We start from the raw sequence: 17,031 nt of genomic DNA on the forward strand, positions 1-17,031 counted from the left end.
CCCTCATGTCTAGAGCACATAAAACCACATTCATAATTTTCCTTCTGGGCAGCACTATGCTTTGCTGGGTGCATCCATGAAAGCTCCTTCCCTTGCAAAACCACTATAGGAAGTCACAGTCTCTCCCTGCAGCAACCTTAAAGCTGGGTCAATGGTCATTTTCTGGGAAGTCTATCTGCAAATTAGTAAGTCCCTTACCCAATTTCAGAACTTAACTTATAAAGTAATGTAAACACACGCTATTGCCCAGTCATCTTACTTGATGATACACCCAAAACAAAAACAAACAACAACAACAACAAATATTTCTTATTAGGTTTTATTTAAAACTTAAACAGCCAGGCAGTGGTGGCGCACGCCTTTAATCTCAGCGCTCGGCAGGCGGATCTCTGTGAGTTCTAGGACAGCCTGGTTCCAGGACAGCTAGGACTGTTACACAGAGAAACCCTGTCTTGAGAAAACAAAACAAAACAAACAAACAAAAAAACCTGAGCAGGGCCTGATGTTGAAAAGCCTATAAACCTAACTACTTGGAAGCTTGAAGCAGGAGGATGCTGCAGTGAGTTCAGACCTTGTCTCAGAAATAAATGTATAAGTAGGGCTCAGGATGTACATAGCTCAGTGGTAAAATTCAATTAGTATGGACAAGTCCCAAGGTTCATTTCCCAGTATGCAAAAAGCAAATTAAAAAATGAGTCCTAGTAGCAGGGAGGCTAAGATGGGGCACGAGAAGTTTTAAGCCAGCCTAGGAGACAATGGTGAGACCCTGTCTCAAGAAAAAAATTATTAATAAGAAAAGGTCATTCCAAATATTTAAGAAACCAATCAAATATAAAAGGCTGGTGGTATAGGGCTGGAGAGATGGCTTAGGGGTTAAGAGCACCTCCTGCTGCTCTTGAAGAGGACCTGAGTTCAATTATCAGCATGTTGGGCAGCTCACAGCTCCCTATAATCCTAACTAGTACGTACATACCCACACACACATAATTAAAAATAAAACAAATAGGTGGCTGGAGAGATGGCTCAGTGGTTAAGAGCACTGGCTGTTCTTCCAGAGGTCCTGAGTTCAATTCCTAGCAACCATATGGTGGCTCACAACCATCCGTAATGAGATCTGGTGCCCTCTTCTGGCCTGCAAGCATGCACGTAGGCAGAACACTGTATACATAATAAATAAATAAATCTTTTAAAAAAAAATAAAATAAAAAATAAATAAATAAATAAAACAAATATTTTTTAAAAGGCTGGTGGGTTTAATGTCTAGTAGAAGAGAAAGGGAGGAAAAAAGAAAGTAGGGAGAGGGAGAAACTATTTTATCATTGTTATTGTTATTATGTTGGGGGACACGGGTGCAAGCGCATCATGCATGTGCCATGGCAGGCCTGTGGAAGCCAGAAGACAACTTGTGAGTTCTGGGTACTGAACTCTGCTCTTCAGAATCACACAGCAAATGCTTTTTTACCCACTGAGCTATCTCACTGGCCCCAAGAGAGGAAATCTAAAACACTAAAAGATGTTTCACACCCAGGAAAATAGTAGCTTCTAACTGCCCAAAGAGGCAGGCTTTTCTCCACAATTGAACATGAATAATTCTCATCAATCAATCAGTAACAGGAGGGGGAGAACAACTGAATGTTTAAAATATTCTCTTGAACAACTGAGTATTTAAAATCTGATCTCAACAGCTCAATGGTTAAGAGCACTTGTTACAGCCAGGCTGTGGTGGCACACACCTTTAAGCCTAGCACTCAGAAAGGAAAAGGCAAGTAGATCTCGGGAGTTCAAGACCAGCCTGGTCTACAGGGTTCCAAGACAACTAGAGCAACACAAAGAAACCCTGTCTCAAAACAAACAACAAAACAAAAACAACACAAAGAGTACTTGTTGCACTTACAGAGGACCCAGGTTCAGTTCCCAGCACACATCACAACCATGTTTAATTCCAATTTCAGGGAATCTGACCCCCTTATTTCTCCAAACCAGGCACACATGTGATGTACATACATATATACATACATACATGAAGGCAAACACTCATACATATAAATCTTTTTTTTTACAACTTTTAAAAAATCTGATCTCAAAGTTGGACATGGTGACATTTATCTTATACACACACACACACACCCCAGACAGAGTCTCACATATCTCAGGCTGGCCTCCAACCTCCAACTATATATGTATTTGAGGATAATCCTCCTGCTTCTACCTCCCAAATGCTGGAATCACAGGAGTTTATCACATTGCCTGATTTTATGTGGCTTTGTGCATGCTAAGCAGGGACCAGACCAACTGAGCTTCATCCCGGCCCTCATTCTTCCTTTATACTTTTGTAATACTTACCTTTAAACATTTCAGTAGTTACCTGTCCTGAAGAAAATTGCTGTGTAGTCACTAGAAGATTTTACTTGCCCACAAATAATGTCATTATGTCTTTCACATATTAATGTCATTTTATAAGACTCATAGAAAACAGAGGATTTTTATAAGCAAGGAAACCAAGGTTCAGAGACTTTTAATAACTTTACCAGAGTCTCAGGACTGTTGATAGCCAAGTCAGAACCAGAATCTAGCTTGCCTTCTAGCAAGCTTAGTTTAGTATTCTATGATAAATAAACTTCTCCCAAAGAAAACAGTATCGGTACACAATAAACAACAAGTTTTCTAGTTTATTAAACTTACAAACACAAACTCAGGATCTAAAAAAAAAAAATGTTAGTAACAGTAAAGTGCTGCTGAGATTTAAAACATTTAAAATCTGGGGCTGGAGAGATGGCTCACAGGTTAAGAGCACAGACTGCTCTTCCAGAGGACCTGAGTTCAATTCTCAGTGTGTGTGTGTGTGTGTGTGTGTGTGTGTGTGTGTGTGTGTGTGTGTGTGTGCGCGCGCGCGCGCGCACAAATATCTCTCTCTCTCACACACACATACAATTAGAGGGAGAAAATCAGATGCAACCATTCTTTCAAAAGCCATCAATGATCTATCTTCTTGATAAATGCAATGGCCTTTTCTTCATGCTAATTTTCCTTGACTTTTAATGTGAACCAAGATCACCCCTATTCTCCTAACAGCCTCTACCACACAGGGCTGTCATTCATGGTGAACACATTTCCCATCTGACTGAGCTTTAGCCTGGCCTCCAGCAACTTCTTCCACCACAGCAGAATATTCCCTAAGGCTCAGACAGTCCTTAGCAACTCTATCTTTTAATTTAAACATTCAAAGAATTAAATCTAATCCATCATTCTCTTACTTAAAAACTTTCAATAGCTGTCATTTACAGGGTTTCCGCCTCTTTTTTATTCTCACTCCCCCTACAAGGGGAGGGAGGGGCTGCTTCAGCTGGTAAAGTGTTTGCCATGAGTTCGAGATCCCGAGAACTCAGTTTAATCAGGGCAGTGGCATGGGCCTGTAATCCCAGCGCAGTGGAAGCATAAACAGGAGGATCTTTGGGGCTTGCTGGCCAGCCAGTCTAGGTTCAGTGAGAGACCCAGTCTCCAAAAGGATAAAGTGAAGATAAAGGAAGATACAAGATACAAGAAGACACCCAGCATCAACATCTGGCACACATATGTGCGCACTCACAGACACAGCAAGCACAAAAATATTTTTTTTAATTTCCTCTAATCATTCCCCTTGTGAAGTTCTAATACTATAGATACCTTGTATGTATATACGGTACTTTCTTCCTAAAAAGATTAAGATTCTTGCCCTTTCACCCTGCCACATCAACAACCTCACTTCAGCATGACATCCCAAGCCCTTTTTGGTCTAGCTCTAGCTTGCATCCCCTACCACCCCCCGTGCAACACTCTCTACAACCAAGTGGCTTCTTCCTCTGGGCCCATGCACCTACTATCATAAAACACAACACGAATTTACATGAAGAAACTGCCCATTTGCCAACAAGCAGGTTTCTTCCATGAATAGTTTACCTATTCTAGGAAACAGCACACCTTCCACAAGAATCCCTTCTCTATGCTCTCAATAATATCCAGGGACCACCTAGCTTGCTGCATTTATAGCACTGAATTATAACTATTCATTTACAACTCTCTCTCCCACAGGAAGACTAAATCTTTAATTCTTATCACCTAGCACAGTGACTAGTAAACAGTTAACATACACACAATAATACACAGGTATTATCAGAAGTGAAAATACTGCACTGTTTAAGTTGTTGTGACAGAGTTTTGTTTTGTTGAATTTTCAGGGTTTTTTGTTTGTTTGTTTGTTTGTTTGTTTGTTTGTTTTAAGATAAGGTCTTATTCTGAGCCCAAGGTAGCTTGGAACTCATTATGTGGTCCAAACTAGCCTTGAACTTACAGCATTCCTCTTGCCTCAGCCTTCTGAGTGCTGGGATTACAGACAAGAGGTTGAGACATCATGCTCATCTTCCTAACTAGTTTCAGTTTTCACTAAGGCTTTGTGAACTACCTGAGAGTAAGAACATTATTTTTCAAATTACTTAGTGACTATAAACTCCTTCAAGACAAGATCATAACCCTTAGAAGACAAGATAGTTCCGTGTAACTCAGTACAATACACCACAAACAGAAATGACAGAAGCAACTTGAAAGAGGCTTCCAAAATCAGCCACAGAACTAAACACCCTTACTTACTGTCTCTTAAGAGTGCCAGTCCATAGCAAGCTAACAACAAAAATACACGGACTAGTGAGCCCCAAGTACCAAAAACTTTCACTGTCTGACAGCAGAGTTAGCCAAACTAATTCAAAATACAGATGTGAACCTAGGTGTAAGAACACATCACTATCCATGTCAGACATCCCTGTATACACTACTCCCACTCACACCATTTTAACAGTGAACTGTTAAAAGTTCACTCTTGGCATAGTTGTTCCTTAGAAGTCATCTTTTTATAGTTTCAGAGTGCTAGAATTTTTGCTAATATTTCTTGCCTAGGCACCTCTGAACTACCAATGAAATCTATCATGACTTGTCACATGTTCATTGAGTACACTATAACTGATGCCTCAGGCACTCTCTGTTACCCCTAAGCTACAACAGGATCAAAGTGACAAGCTATTTTGGTTAGGAAATCACTGCTGATGTGCATTAGATAGCCCAGTTAACAAATAATTCACTGGAGTGGCATGGATGCACAGGGAATAGTAACTAAAACCAAACATAATCTACAAAGCAGCTTCATTCCATTTACTGGTTAAATGACAGTTGGAAGAAATTACTTTGGCCTTGACAATTTCCATCAAATAAAGTAAATCAGCATATTAAGGCAACAAACAATATATGAAGTTGATCTCTGAATTGCTAATATATCAATAAACCTGATTTTTCTAGCCTTGGCTATCCTAGAACTCACTCTGTAGACCAGGCTGGCCTCAAAATCACAGAGATCCACCTGCCTCTGCCTCCCAAGTGCTGGGATTAAAGGCGCCAAGTGCTGGAATAAAGGCATGCGCTACCACCACCCAACTATAAACCTGATTTTTTTTTTAAAAGTTTTTAAAATATAATAAAACAGCTACTTGCCACTCTATTATACCATGGAAGCCAATTAAAAACTTGGACAAGTCTAAGTCATAAAGGAAAACATTCCAGTGTGCTAGTAGAGGTCATTTTACATCAAAGAATAACTTTGATCTTCAGATGTCATATTTTGCAGGAAAAAAAGCCCTGAAATCTATATTCACACATATACCCAGTTAATTCATTTGACAAATACCTTCCTCTGGCATAGCAAACGGAAGGGGGGACTGTACCATCCCCCAAACTGACTAATGTCTAAGAAGTCATTTAATTTAGAGATACTGCTGCTTAAGATGGTCTGAAAGGTAATGTTTTTTGAAATGTACTTTTCATTTTTCAATTAAAAAAATAAAAAGTCTTTTTGCTAGGAGGTGATGGTAATGTACACCTTTAATCCCAGCACTCAGAAGGTAAAGGCAGGTGGATCTCTGTGAGTTCGAGGCCAGTCTGGTCTACAGAGTAAGTTCCAGGGGCCACGGCTACACAGAGAAACCCTGTCTCAAAGGAAAAAAAAAAAAAAAAACCAAAACTTTTTTTTCTAAGTTGATATTTAGTAGTATTTCATGAAATTAATCTCCAGTAATAAAACAAGCTTACTCTTTGTTATACTGTGGTTTTTTAAAACATAATATGGATAATCTTCAGAGTTAAAATCTAAAATCATTTTGAATGTTACAGACTAAAGGCTCTCAATCACCAAGAAATACAGTAATATTATACTGTGTAACTTTTATCCTCTAACTCTTGTTTATGATCAAGAACCTGCAGTTTCTAAAGATATGTTTATTTGTAGTTGAAATTAACAATATAGATTTCCACACTGCTGGTTTCACACGGATGCTCTGTTATGTCTAGAAGAGCTACCATTTCCTTTTTATGGTGCAGGCTCTGAGTCTTCAAAGCTCTTTGCACAAAGCAGACCCCCCAGAACCCAGTAATGTTAATCTTGGCTGATAGAAGAGAAACTTCTCTATACCACAGATTCTTAACCTGGAAAACAATTAACAGCAAAACACACTTTTAGTATACTACCACTCTTTCTGAACTAAATCCAGGATTTTCTCCAAACATCCCAAAAGCATTCCCCATTTTTTCCAACATCAAATTTCTTATTTACAGAGTAAGAGGACCACAGAAAATACACCTCTAATTTTCACAAGATGAACAAGTTAGAAATCTCTGTCATGCATGAAAATTTACACTGAATAATTTTTCATTTAATCACACACACTTCCCCCACCTCACAGGAAATTTACTTTTCATCTAAACACAGGTGAATTTCCGCTACAGCAACTTAAACAGTGATGACATCCTTCACTTGTTACTTCTCAGTATGTAAATCCACAATAGTTTCTCCAACGGCACAGATGATAACTAGAACACTCGCCATACTACACCCATGCTAGCTCTGTTTTGTTGTTCTCTGATTGAGAGAGCACAAGAGTATTTTCTCCTTGGCTCTGAATTCAAACTTCTTTATCTCCTCCACATGAATACAACTGAGGAGGCCACTCTATAGTAGTTAAAGTCATGCCTCCTAAAATAATTTGCACGTTGATATATGGTAAATTTGACAACCTAGGAAGACTCTTCCTGCACATTAACAACAGCATTTTGTCTTTTTTTTTTTTGAAGCCAGCAATAACTACAATAGCATCCACTGAGGACTTACTGTATACTAGATATATTGGTTTATAACAATCACCTCATTTAACCCTAGTACTGATTCTGACATAAGCACTATGATCCCCATTTCACAGATGAGGGACTGAAAGAGTAAAAATTATCAACATCACAAAGCTTAGTGATAAGTCACTGTCACCACAGTGATGCTGAAGTTTTGAAATACAGATAAAAGTAACTTGCTAAAGGTATTAAAATAAAAACATTCAAAGCTTCCCAACTTTATTTGAAGTACAAAGACAACAGACTGGATGAATCCAAGGATCTTTGATCTTTTAATTAATCAGACAAATCAAAAGCTAAAACATTAATTTTATAAAGTAGAGGCTTTTCTTGGACTCACTTTTATCAAGGAAGCATGTAGCATTAATCCAATCTATATATTATGTTGACAGTGTCAAAACCGCCTGGGCTTTAGTAGTCCTCAAACTGCTCTCATGTGGTCAGCTTACTCCAATTCTTTAAACTATACACTTCATAAGACCCTGAAGCACTTTGTTCCAAAGTTGTCACATTTTTAAAGCTCGGTATTTTTCTCTAGCAAAGGTGAACTACAGAAAAGGGGATACATTCATATTATCTTCACCAAATGACAGAAATTACTGTTTGTGTTTTGTTTCTGTATTATGAAAATGTCCGTATGGGCACCCAGAAGTCCTGACATTTGATAACGCAGGTCAAATTATATATGATGTTTTAAAAGCAAATGAGCAACATCTATCATTGGCAATGAATGTATCTCAAGCTACCCCTGATCACATTACCAGGTAAGCTGGAACCCTTCCTTTGAGATAAAACACCGCAGACAGTTGTTAATGAAACCTTAATTGAACTGTCAAAGCACCATCTTTACCAGCAAGCCAATGGGTAACTCACTATTTTTACACAACTGTCCAAGACTGATACATTATTCTACCAGTAAAATTCAGCAGAAAGATAAATCAAGTCAGGTACACTAAATTGTTCAGTAATAAATCTGAATGGTAAAATACCGCAACATTTCTATGAATATTTCTCCCTGGCTGCACTGAAGACTAGTATCCCTCAAAATTATATTCACCTTTTTGGCCATTAGTTAGTACCCCAAAGTGCATGTCCATAAAAAGAAATGGGCAGATATAATTCCCTGTCATAAGCTATGCCAGAAAAATATTTTAAAAAATAACTGTTTGAATCTAAGTGAATCTTATGATACCCAGACAATTACACATAGAGTATCGACTTAAGAATATCCTTCTAATGATGCATCATTTAGGTTCTGATTAATTATTTTTAGGAAATAATTGTTTCAGGTGAAAAAAAAAACTTTTTAAATTAAAAAAGAAAAAGCCTGTTTTAGTAGGTTAAACGGTGAAAAACCTCACCAATACCTGGAATTTCAGCACACTACTGGCAATTCATTCTGGCTTGGTTATCAAATCTCTAGTTTTAGCAATCTTAGGTCACACAGCAGTTAAATTCCAAATAAGCAATTCAGATAGCAAGTCATCAATATGTAAATATAAAAATAGAAAAGCATTTGCATACTAAAAACACACACCTGGTACTCTTCCCCTTTTTCAAACTAAATTGTATTTCACCTAAAACAGCTGATAAAAACATTCCTGCAAGAACTAGGAAAAACTGACTGTGAAATGAAGACAGATCAAAAAAAAACATTTGGATAAAAAAATATATATATATTTTTGAGCATTCGAGGACACAGCAAGATGGCAGCCATCGGCAACCAAGGAGAGAAGCCTCAGAACGACCCAAACCCGCTGTCACCTAGATCTTGGATTTCCAGCCTCCAGAACTGAGAGAAATAAATGCCTATTGTTTACGCCAAAACAAAGAAGTCAGTAGATCAATCAACCAACCAACAAAGAAGTCAGTAAATCAAAAAAGCAGTAAGGTGCCGCAGCACCGTCCAAGGTGCTAGAGAAAAAAACAAAAACAAAAAGACTTCTAGACCTGTGGTTCTCAACATGTGGGTTGCAAGCCCTTTGCAGATGGAAGGATCCTTTCACAGGGGTTGCCTAAGACCATTGGAAAACACAGATATTTATTAGGATTCATAACAGTAGCAAATTACAGTTATGAAGTAACAACAAAACTAATTTTATGGTTAGGGGTCACTACAACTTGAGGAAGTGTATTAAGGGTGGCAGCATTAAGATTGAGAACCACTGTTCTAGACTAAACATAGTCCGGCACCTCTGCAACTCCAGCACTCAGGCAGCGAGATCAGACCCAACGAGGGCCAGCAGTCTATATAGTTGAGTTCCAGGCCAGTATTGAGATTTTTGTCTCCAAAAGTTACAAAAAAGTACTTTGTTACATAGTTCTTAGCCTCAAGGAACTTACAGTGTATTCAGTAAGGGAAGGCAAACACAAAACCACAAAAATGGTGTCAGAAGCATATGTCAAGTTCATGGTGCAAGGGACAGTCTATGAATCTCTAGAATGCATTCCCACCAAGCACTTGTGGATTTTCAGATATGAGTGATTCCTAACACCCACTACCACAACGTGTGCCAGATGAGATGCTGGAGTACTCTCTTAGTTTTCTTTACTCTTGCCACAAACCTGAAGTTCTAAAAGTCGCACGACCTTTTGACAGAAAGGTATGAACAACCTTCTCTACTCATAAATACTAAAAATCGTTTCCCTTTTTGTATTCCTAGTTTTCAGCACTGACGCAACCACATCTAAAAAATCCAGATACTCGAAGTCTATAAAATGATGACAAAAGTTGAAGCAAGGAACCAATTTTCCCCTGCTCTCCTCCCATCCCCCACAGTTTGGAAATCCTCAAGGGTTAGGCAAGGAATGGAAGTTCATAGTGAAGTCCCTGGGGGGGGGTGCAATGGAAGAGAAAGAGGAAAGCAGGAACAGGCAGGTCCCTGAACAGAGGGACTGAAAAGGAACCATTATGGCCTACACTCTTTCCCACTAGGAATCCCACAGTCCCCGGAGAAGCAAGAATGCAGCAATAACCTCCTTGCAGGCTAGCTGAGAAAAACTGGACTCTTGTTTTCTTCATTTTAAAAGAAGAATTAGGAATCAGCTCACTTCGGTGCCAAGACTATAAATTCTGAAATATGAAGATAGCTAGCTATTATGTAAATCATACCTAGCTGAATCAACTTTAGCCTTAAAAACAAAGACAAAAAGCAATTATTTACAGGTTACTTTCAAAGAGTTCTTTTTTGTGATGGGGACTTTGCTGGACAGTAAAAATCTGTTTGCACACACTGAAAATATGAAATCATCTCTCTACACTGAAATTCTTAATTCTTGGAAGGGGGAAAAAAAATAACAACCCTCAGTTCATTCTGTTTCACCAATCTTCCTAAGAAGGGCAAATACATAAAGATGTTACATCTGACCAATCTTTAGACTTTTCAACATCTGACTACTAGCAAAAGTAATAGAGTTTCATTTGTTAAAGGGACACTTCCTACCGGAACAACTGGCCAGGGGATAAGAGCACCTACGAGTCAGTGACACCACATGACAACAAATGTGGGCCACTGCACAGCTCCAGTCTACTAACCTCATTTGTGCTACTCGTGTGTGATGCTATATTTAATGCATTCTTATCAGAAGGCTAAGCTACATACTTCCCAACTTCAGCTTTCCCGTTTAAAATAAACCACTCAAGCGACGATTTTTAACTGGTTCAACAATGAAACCTACCTTTCTTCCCCAGGCCAAGATCAGAAAGTAAGGTATGAAAAGACACAGTCAGTGGGCAAGAAAGTTGATGACGCTAAGTATATTCTGCTGGGGACTATTAGAAAGAAATCAAGTTGGGAGAGTCAGCTGTTGACACCTGCTGTAACTGAGCAGCCAATCAAAACTACCACACACGAGAGATGACCAAGGTCTTTGTAGGAGTATTTAACACATTCACCTACTGACCTCACACTCAGTAGCTCACTGAGGTTCTTAACAGACAAGTTTAATAGTCTACACACTTGTGTCACTCAGGAGAAAGTGCTGCCCTACCATTTGCCATGACTCAAAAAAGTACAGGCCTAGAGAGCCAATTCATCAGGCCTCGTCACCAAGGACGGTGGTTCCTCAAGCTGAGTTGAGAAGCTTGCTCAACTTCGGTCAAGATGAAGTAAACCATGAATCACGGATTGCCGAGTGAGAACCATGTGGAGTTGTGTTTTCGATACTCACCAGACAACACCAAAGGCTCCATATCCAATAGGTCTATCCGGCTCAATGTCCAGCTGCTGCTGTGGATGATGCGAGTGCTGATGATGATGCGCCTTAACTGTAGCAGCTGCAGCAGCCTGTACCTGAGCTGGGGCTGCTGCAGCTGGTCCAGGAGCCTGACCCGGTGCCGGTGATGGGAAATATGGCTGTTGTTGCCCAGGGTTTAACATGGCTGCGGCCGCAGCTGCTGCTGCGGCGGCCGCGGCTGCCGAAGACGTATGCTGTTGTACGGGGTGTACAGCAGCAGCCGACCCCGGATGAAGGTGGTGCTGAGGGTGGTGGTGGTGGTGAAGGTGAGGAGGAGGAAGGTGTGGAAGGTGGTGGTGATGGTGGTGGTGGTGACCTGCCGCTGCTGCAGATGTACCGCCATTGTAAGCCGCCATCATTTTTGCGTTGGCTCTTGCGCCACAAAGAGACATTCAAAAAAATGCCCTTTGATTGGAAAGCAAACTGGGTCAAGCTGTCATTTGGCCATTTAAAAAAAATGAAGAAACCACTCACTCCACCTCAAAAAAACATAGAGCGTAACTGGCTTTATGTCTTCATCAGTCAATCCAAAGAAGTTAGAGGATCTTGGGTGTTTGATTTTTGGGTAAGAGTGTGTGGAAGGGTATGGGTTGACAAAATAAAAGTTAATAACATAAAATAAGGGGGAGAAAAGGAAAAGAAAAAGGAAAAAGGGCCCCTTCCCCCCAGGATTCCTGCCACAAGTGGATACTAAAACTCCATTCTTAATGGGGGGGAGGTTCCAACTTTGAATGTGGGAATAAAGGCCAAACCTCCCGACCCCCTGAACTCCACACACGAAAAGGATCTGGGAACACACCACCCTTGGAATCTTGTAAGAGGGTTGACTCATCTACCCCTTCCATTCCCACATCCTTTTCTAAACACCTCCCACCTCCTCAAAAACACAATTTAAAAAAAAAAAATTCCAACCACTCTAAGTCAAAAAGACGTGGGGAAATTGTCAGGGAAACCAGCTTCCAGTTTCCCCCCCCTCGAATTCTCAGGCCTTGCTACATCTCCCCCTACTCCTAGTCTGGTTGACCTGATTTGGGGGGGGGGGGGGGTGTACCAAACTTTACTGGGCAGAATGAGCCAGGGAAGGAGGTTGGAAGAAGAGAGTGAGGCGAGGAGGCGACAGGCAGGACAGAAGAGGACAGAGAGAACCCCGGCAAAAGTGAAGGGAAGGAGGTGCAGGGAGGGTATGAAAGAGCGGTGGGCAGCACTCGGACGCCCAGACACAGGGAACCGCCCCGGGAGGAGGTTAGGGTCCCGGGGCCAAAGAATAGGAGCCCCGGGAAGCGGGCGGGGGACGATCGGAAGCAGGCTGACTCCTGCCCCCGCCGCCGCCGGCTGCTTGTGCTGAGGAGGGTTGGGGGGGAGAGCGGGTGGGTCCCCCGCGCGACGGCCCCTGCAGGGCTCAAGGCTGCTCCGTCTCCCCCCCTCCCCCCCACCCGGCTTCCGTGCCCACGGTCGCTTTCTCCACAGCCGCCGTGGCCGCTTTCTCTTCAGCCGCCGCCTCCTCAGCCGCCGGTGCCGCCGCGGCCGGACTCACCTCCCCTAGCAAAGCCGGATAGAGCGGAGCCAGCGGCGGACACGCGCAACCAGCCGCCGAGGCCCCGCCCCCGCCTCACATTGACCGGCTGCCCTGGCCAATCCACGCCCACCTGTCCGCGTCCGCCTCCAATCTCTGGCCGGAAGCTTCAGACAGGCGCACTGTTCGACCAGTGGTAACCAGGTGTGGGTCTCCTGGGGAAATCCCACCCCCGATTCGGGATGGGCAGACAGGCCGACCAATCAAAAGGCAAATCCTGGCCTGATCGACAAGGCTGAAAGCCAATTAAAAACCAAAGTTCTCCGTGACTTTTTTTTTTTTTTTTTTTCTTCTTTCGGCTCTCTCCTCTTTTCTTTTTCTTCTTTTATTTTTTTGGCGAGAGCAGGAAGCTGCGTGCTAATCCCGCCTGCAAGATCTAGAAGAGAGGGGCGGAATGAAAAAAAACCAATCATGAGCCAGGAACAAAGAACAGAGAAACCAATCCTTGGGTTGAAGACCAAGTGGGCTGGAACCGAGTACAGATAGACATATAACTGGACAAATGGGAAAAAAAGATTGACATAGATCCCGCCTTTCACATGTCCTATTGGGCAAGATTGTGGAGAATTTGCTGTCATATCGGAGACGACATCTTCAGGGGCGGGGCCAATGGAAAGGGGTGTGGTTTGGTGTGGGCGGGACTTAGGCGAAGAAGGCGGAGTCCAAATCATCACTGGTCCATTGATAGGAGCCATCTACAACTAACTCTAAGGCATAAGATATGGAAAAATTAGAAGGAGCAAAAAGGCATGTTGAGCTTCAGAAACTCAAGGTTCAAGGTTACTTAATAAGAAACTCAGTAGACTGGTCGATTAAACCTTGATTTTGACCAAAAAGAGACTTTATTTTCAGCATGCCCTCTGGACATACTGCAAAATTTATACAAATTAAAACAGGATGCGGGGGAGGCAGTTAATGCCACAAACAGTAATATTCTCCCAAAGTTTTCTGGTCAAGTAAGTTCCATCACTGAAATTTTACTAGAAGAATATCATTCTTCAGTATTATTTCACTTAGCCTGAATTTACTCTTAAATACTAGACTAACTTATTCTTAGTAAAACTGTACCAAAAATCTGGAGGCCGTCTTTGATTCTCTTTGCCTGTCCACTCCTCCCTTTCCTATCAAGAAAGTAATCTTAAACGCTCTGAACATCTCTCCATCCCCATTTCTCATACACCACAGCGTTACCCAAACTTAACACCAGAAGCTATTTAATGCATCTCCCTGCCTACAGCTCTCCTTTAAACTAATGGTTGTTGAAGGCACAGAAAACTTTTCAGCTTCCATCATCTGTAAAAAGGTGTTGGTGCTACCTGCAAATTTTCTGATTAAACCAAGAAAGAAGGCATAGAGATTTCAAAAGAAACCATGATTCATGAAAGATTCTGGGGAGATGAAGAATATTTCAGAGTTCAATGTGATTTTGAATTGCTTTGGATTGAGCTCCATTGAAGTTTGTTACTGATCTGTGTTCCTGAACTATTAAACATAAGTATGTAGCCAGGCATAGTGGCACATGCCTTTAATTCCAGCACTTGGGAGGCAGAGGCAGATAGAGCTCTGTGAGTTCAAGGCCAGTCTGGTCTACAAAGAGAGTTCTAGGACAGCAAGGGCTATATAGAGAGACTCTGTCTCAAGACAATCAAACAAATATAAATATGTATGATAAGGAATAGTTTCTCCTGATAAATAAACAATTTACAAACAAGTAAATAAATACAGAAAGGAATTCAGCAGTCTACATTTATCTGAGGTTTTGGTTTCTATAATTTCAGTTATCCATAATCAAATGTAATTCAAAAACATTAAATAGAAGATTCCAGAAATAAGTACATTTTTGAAAGATGTACCATTCTGAGTAGTGGGATGAAATCTTGACTTAGCCCTTTCATTCGTTAGATCAGTTCCCATAGTATTACTGGGCTTATGTTGAAGTGGTGTCACATGGTGGTCTACCATTTCATCACAAAGCCCAAGTCACATCTCCTCACTTTATCTTATCTGATAGGCATTGGATTATCTCAATTCATCACAAGACACACTGTGAGAACAGTTTTTTGAAATCAGAGCCACATTCACATCACTTGTATTACAGGACACAGAATACAACCTGAGCACCTTTAATCTGAAAATCCAGAAATGGAAATATTCCTAATCTAAAACTTTTCAAGGGCCAATATGACACTCCAAGTGGAAAATTAAAGGCTATGCATTTAAGGTTTATATGAAACATAAATGAATGTTGGGTTTAGAGTTGGATCCCAGCCCCTGTGTATCATTATATATGTAAATGTATCAAAGTCCTAAAAACAAAAATCCCAAATCTGAAACACTTCTGATCCCAAGAATTAAAGCTAATGGATGTTCAACTGTTCTAGTTTATGGTTATCGTCATTTCATCTTATTGTGCCTAATTTATAAATAAAATGTTATTAAATACATGTATGTACAGGATAAAAGAATACCTGTAGGATTTGATACTATTCATGGTTTCAGGGGCTCACTTAGGAATCTTGGAATCATTCCCTGTGGTTAGTGGAGAAATAGTATACAAGTCTGACCGTGCCTCTAGCCTTGAATAAAGTCAATGAGCATAAATAGCCTGGCACAAGCTGGTTCCTGTCTACTTCAGGGGCCTTTCCTCTCACTTCCACCCTCTCTGCTTGAGATAGTCTAAATTTCTTTCGGTCTCTGACATGCTTTGATATCTCTAAGACTTCATTGTTTATGTTCAGCTTTAAAGATCTCTCACCCATGCTCCACGTCTCTAGTTCATCCTTCGGGCTTCATGGGAATTCCACATTTTCTTTTGGAAAGCTTTTTACTACTACTCATCTAGACCGTGACTGTCTATTACAGATCTTCATGGCATTGCCTCCCCATAGCATTGAGAACTCAAGTCTAATTGCTTATTGAGTTTGACCAGAACAGAGAGCTCGTCTGTCTCACTTAATGTCTTATACCCTGTTCATAGGACAGTGCCTGAAAGAAAAGCGAAGACACTGGAGATCTGTATGAGCTACTCGGGTAAGGGGGAGTCAGTACAAACCCAAGGACTGTCATTTGCTAGCCCCATGTTTCTGGCGATTTAACTAACCTTTCTTAGTCTCAGCTACCTCCACTGAAATAATGATATGCGCTTCATTAAGTTGAAATGAGGTGACATATTGAAAAGTGCTTAGCAAGGAACAAAAGTTCAATATTCGTTAATTCTGTTCCTCCCTCAATCTCAAGTAATGTTTGGGACACCTTTCCAATTTTCCAGTGTACAACAGTCTCCTTTAGAGTGTAGTTTTTGAGAAACGTCTTCAGAACTCAAGTTCTTTAATTCTCTCCAAAATTTATTGAGTTGGAATTTGGATGGGAAGGAAGAACTGGAACCGGTTAACAAGACCTCCCGGCAATGGTGCCCTAGGGTTGGAAGGGCACTGGACCTGGGGAAAGGGACCGAGTCTTCTCAAGTTTGACTTTCAGCACCTGGTACAGGGACTTTTGAAGAAACTTCGCTGGGTCACCAGCAGCTCATCAAAGAGGTGTACATCTATCTATTTAGAGCAAGAATTTCCACCCAAAGTGAGCACACTCCAGGTGCTACATAAACGGCTCCATCAGAGTCCTGAGAGAAATTAGTACAACTTGTGATGATGGGGTGTGGACGTAAGCTTCAGTTGGGCCAGCACTCAAGAAGCCGAGGCAGAAGGACTCTGAATTCCCCACCACCTGACGTGGTGAGACTCATCTCACAAACACGAAACAAACAACAACAACCCCCCGAGAAATCATGATAGCTTTGATTTCTAATTTTTAAATATAATTTAAAATGTCTTTTGAAGCTGGGCATGGTAACTAATGCCCATAATCCTGGCATTCTGGAGGCTGAGTCAGAAGAATTGCCACAAACAAGTTCAAGGCCAGCCTGAGCTCCGGAATGAGACCCTGTCTCAAAAAAATAAAGCAAATAAAAAAGCTAAATGGAACACGTAGAATTATCTGGATATATTTTACTTAACCCAATATACCCA

General features: G+C 41.0%; 1 protein-coding gene across 1 annotated transcript in view; it reads right to left on the reverse strand.

Annotated features, from left to right (window-relative positions):
• Nlk (nemo like kinase) overlaps positions 1-13,120 on the reverse strand; it is a 131,138-nt gene extending 118,018 nt beyond the window's left edge. The window contains exon 1 of the mRNA XM_059271297.1: positions 11,368-13,120. Coding sequence (XP_059127280.1) covers positions 11,368-11,825 — 458 coding nt within the window. The 5' untranslated portion in view covers positions 11,826-13,120. The remainder of the gene's footprint in view (positions 1-11,367) is intronic.
• Positions 13,121-17,031: the final 3,911 nt, after the last annotated feature.

Source organism: Peromyscus eremicus, chromosome 8a (genome assembly GCF_949786415.1).
Source record: "Peromyscus eremicus chromosome 8a, PerEre_H2_v1, whole genome shotgun sequence".
Lineage (NCBI taxonomy): Eukaryota > Metazoa > Chordata > Mammalia > Rodentia > Cricetidae > Peromyscus > Peromyscus eremicus.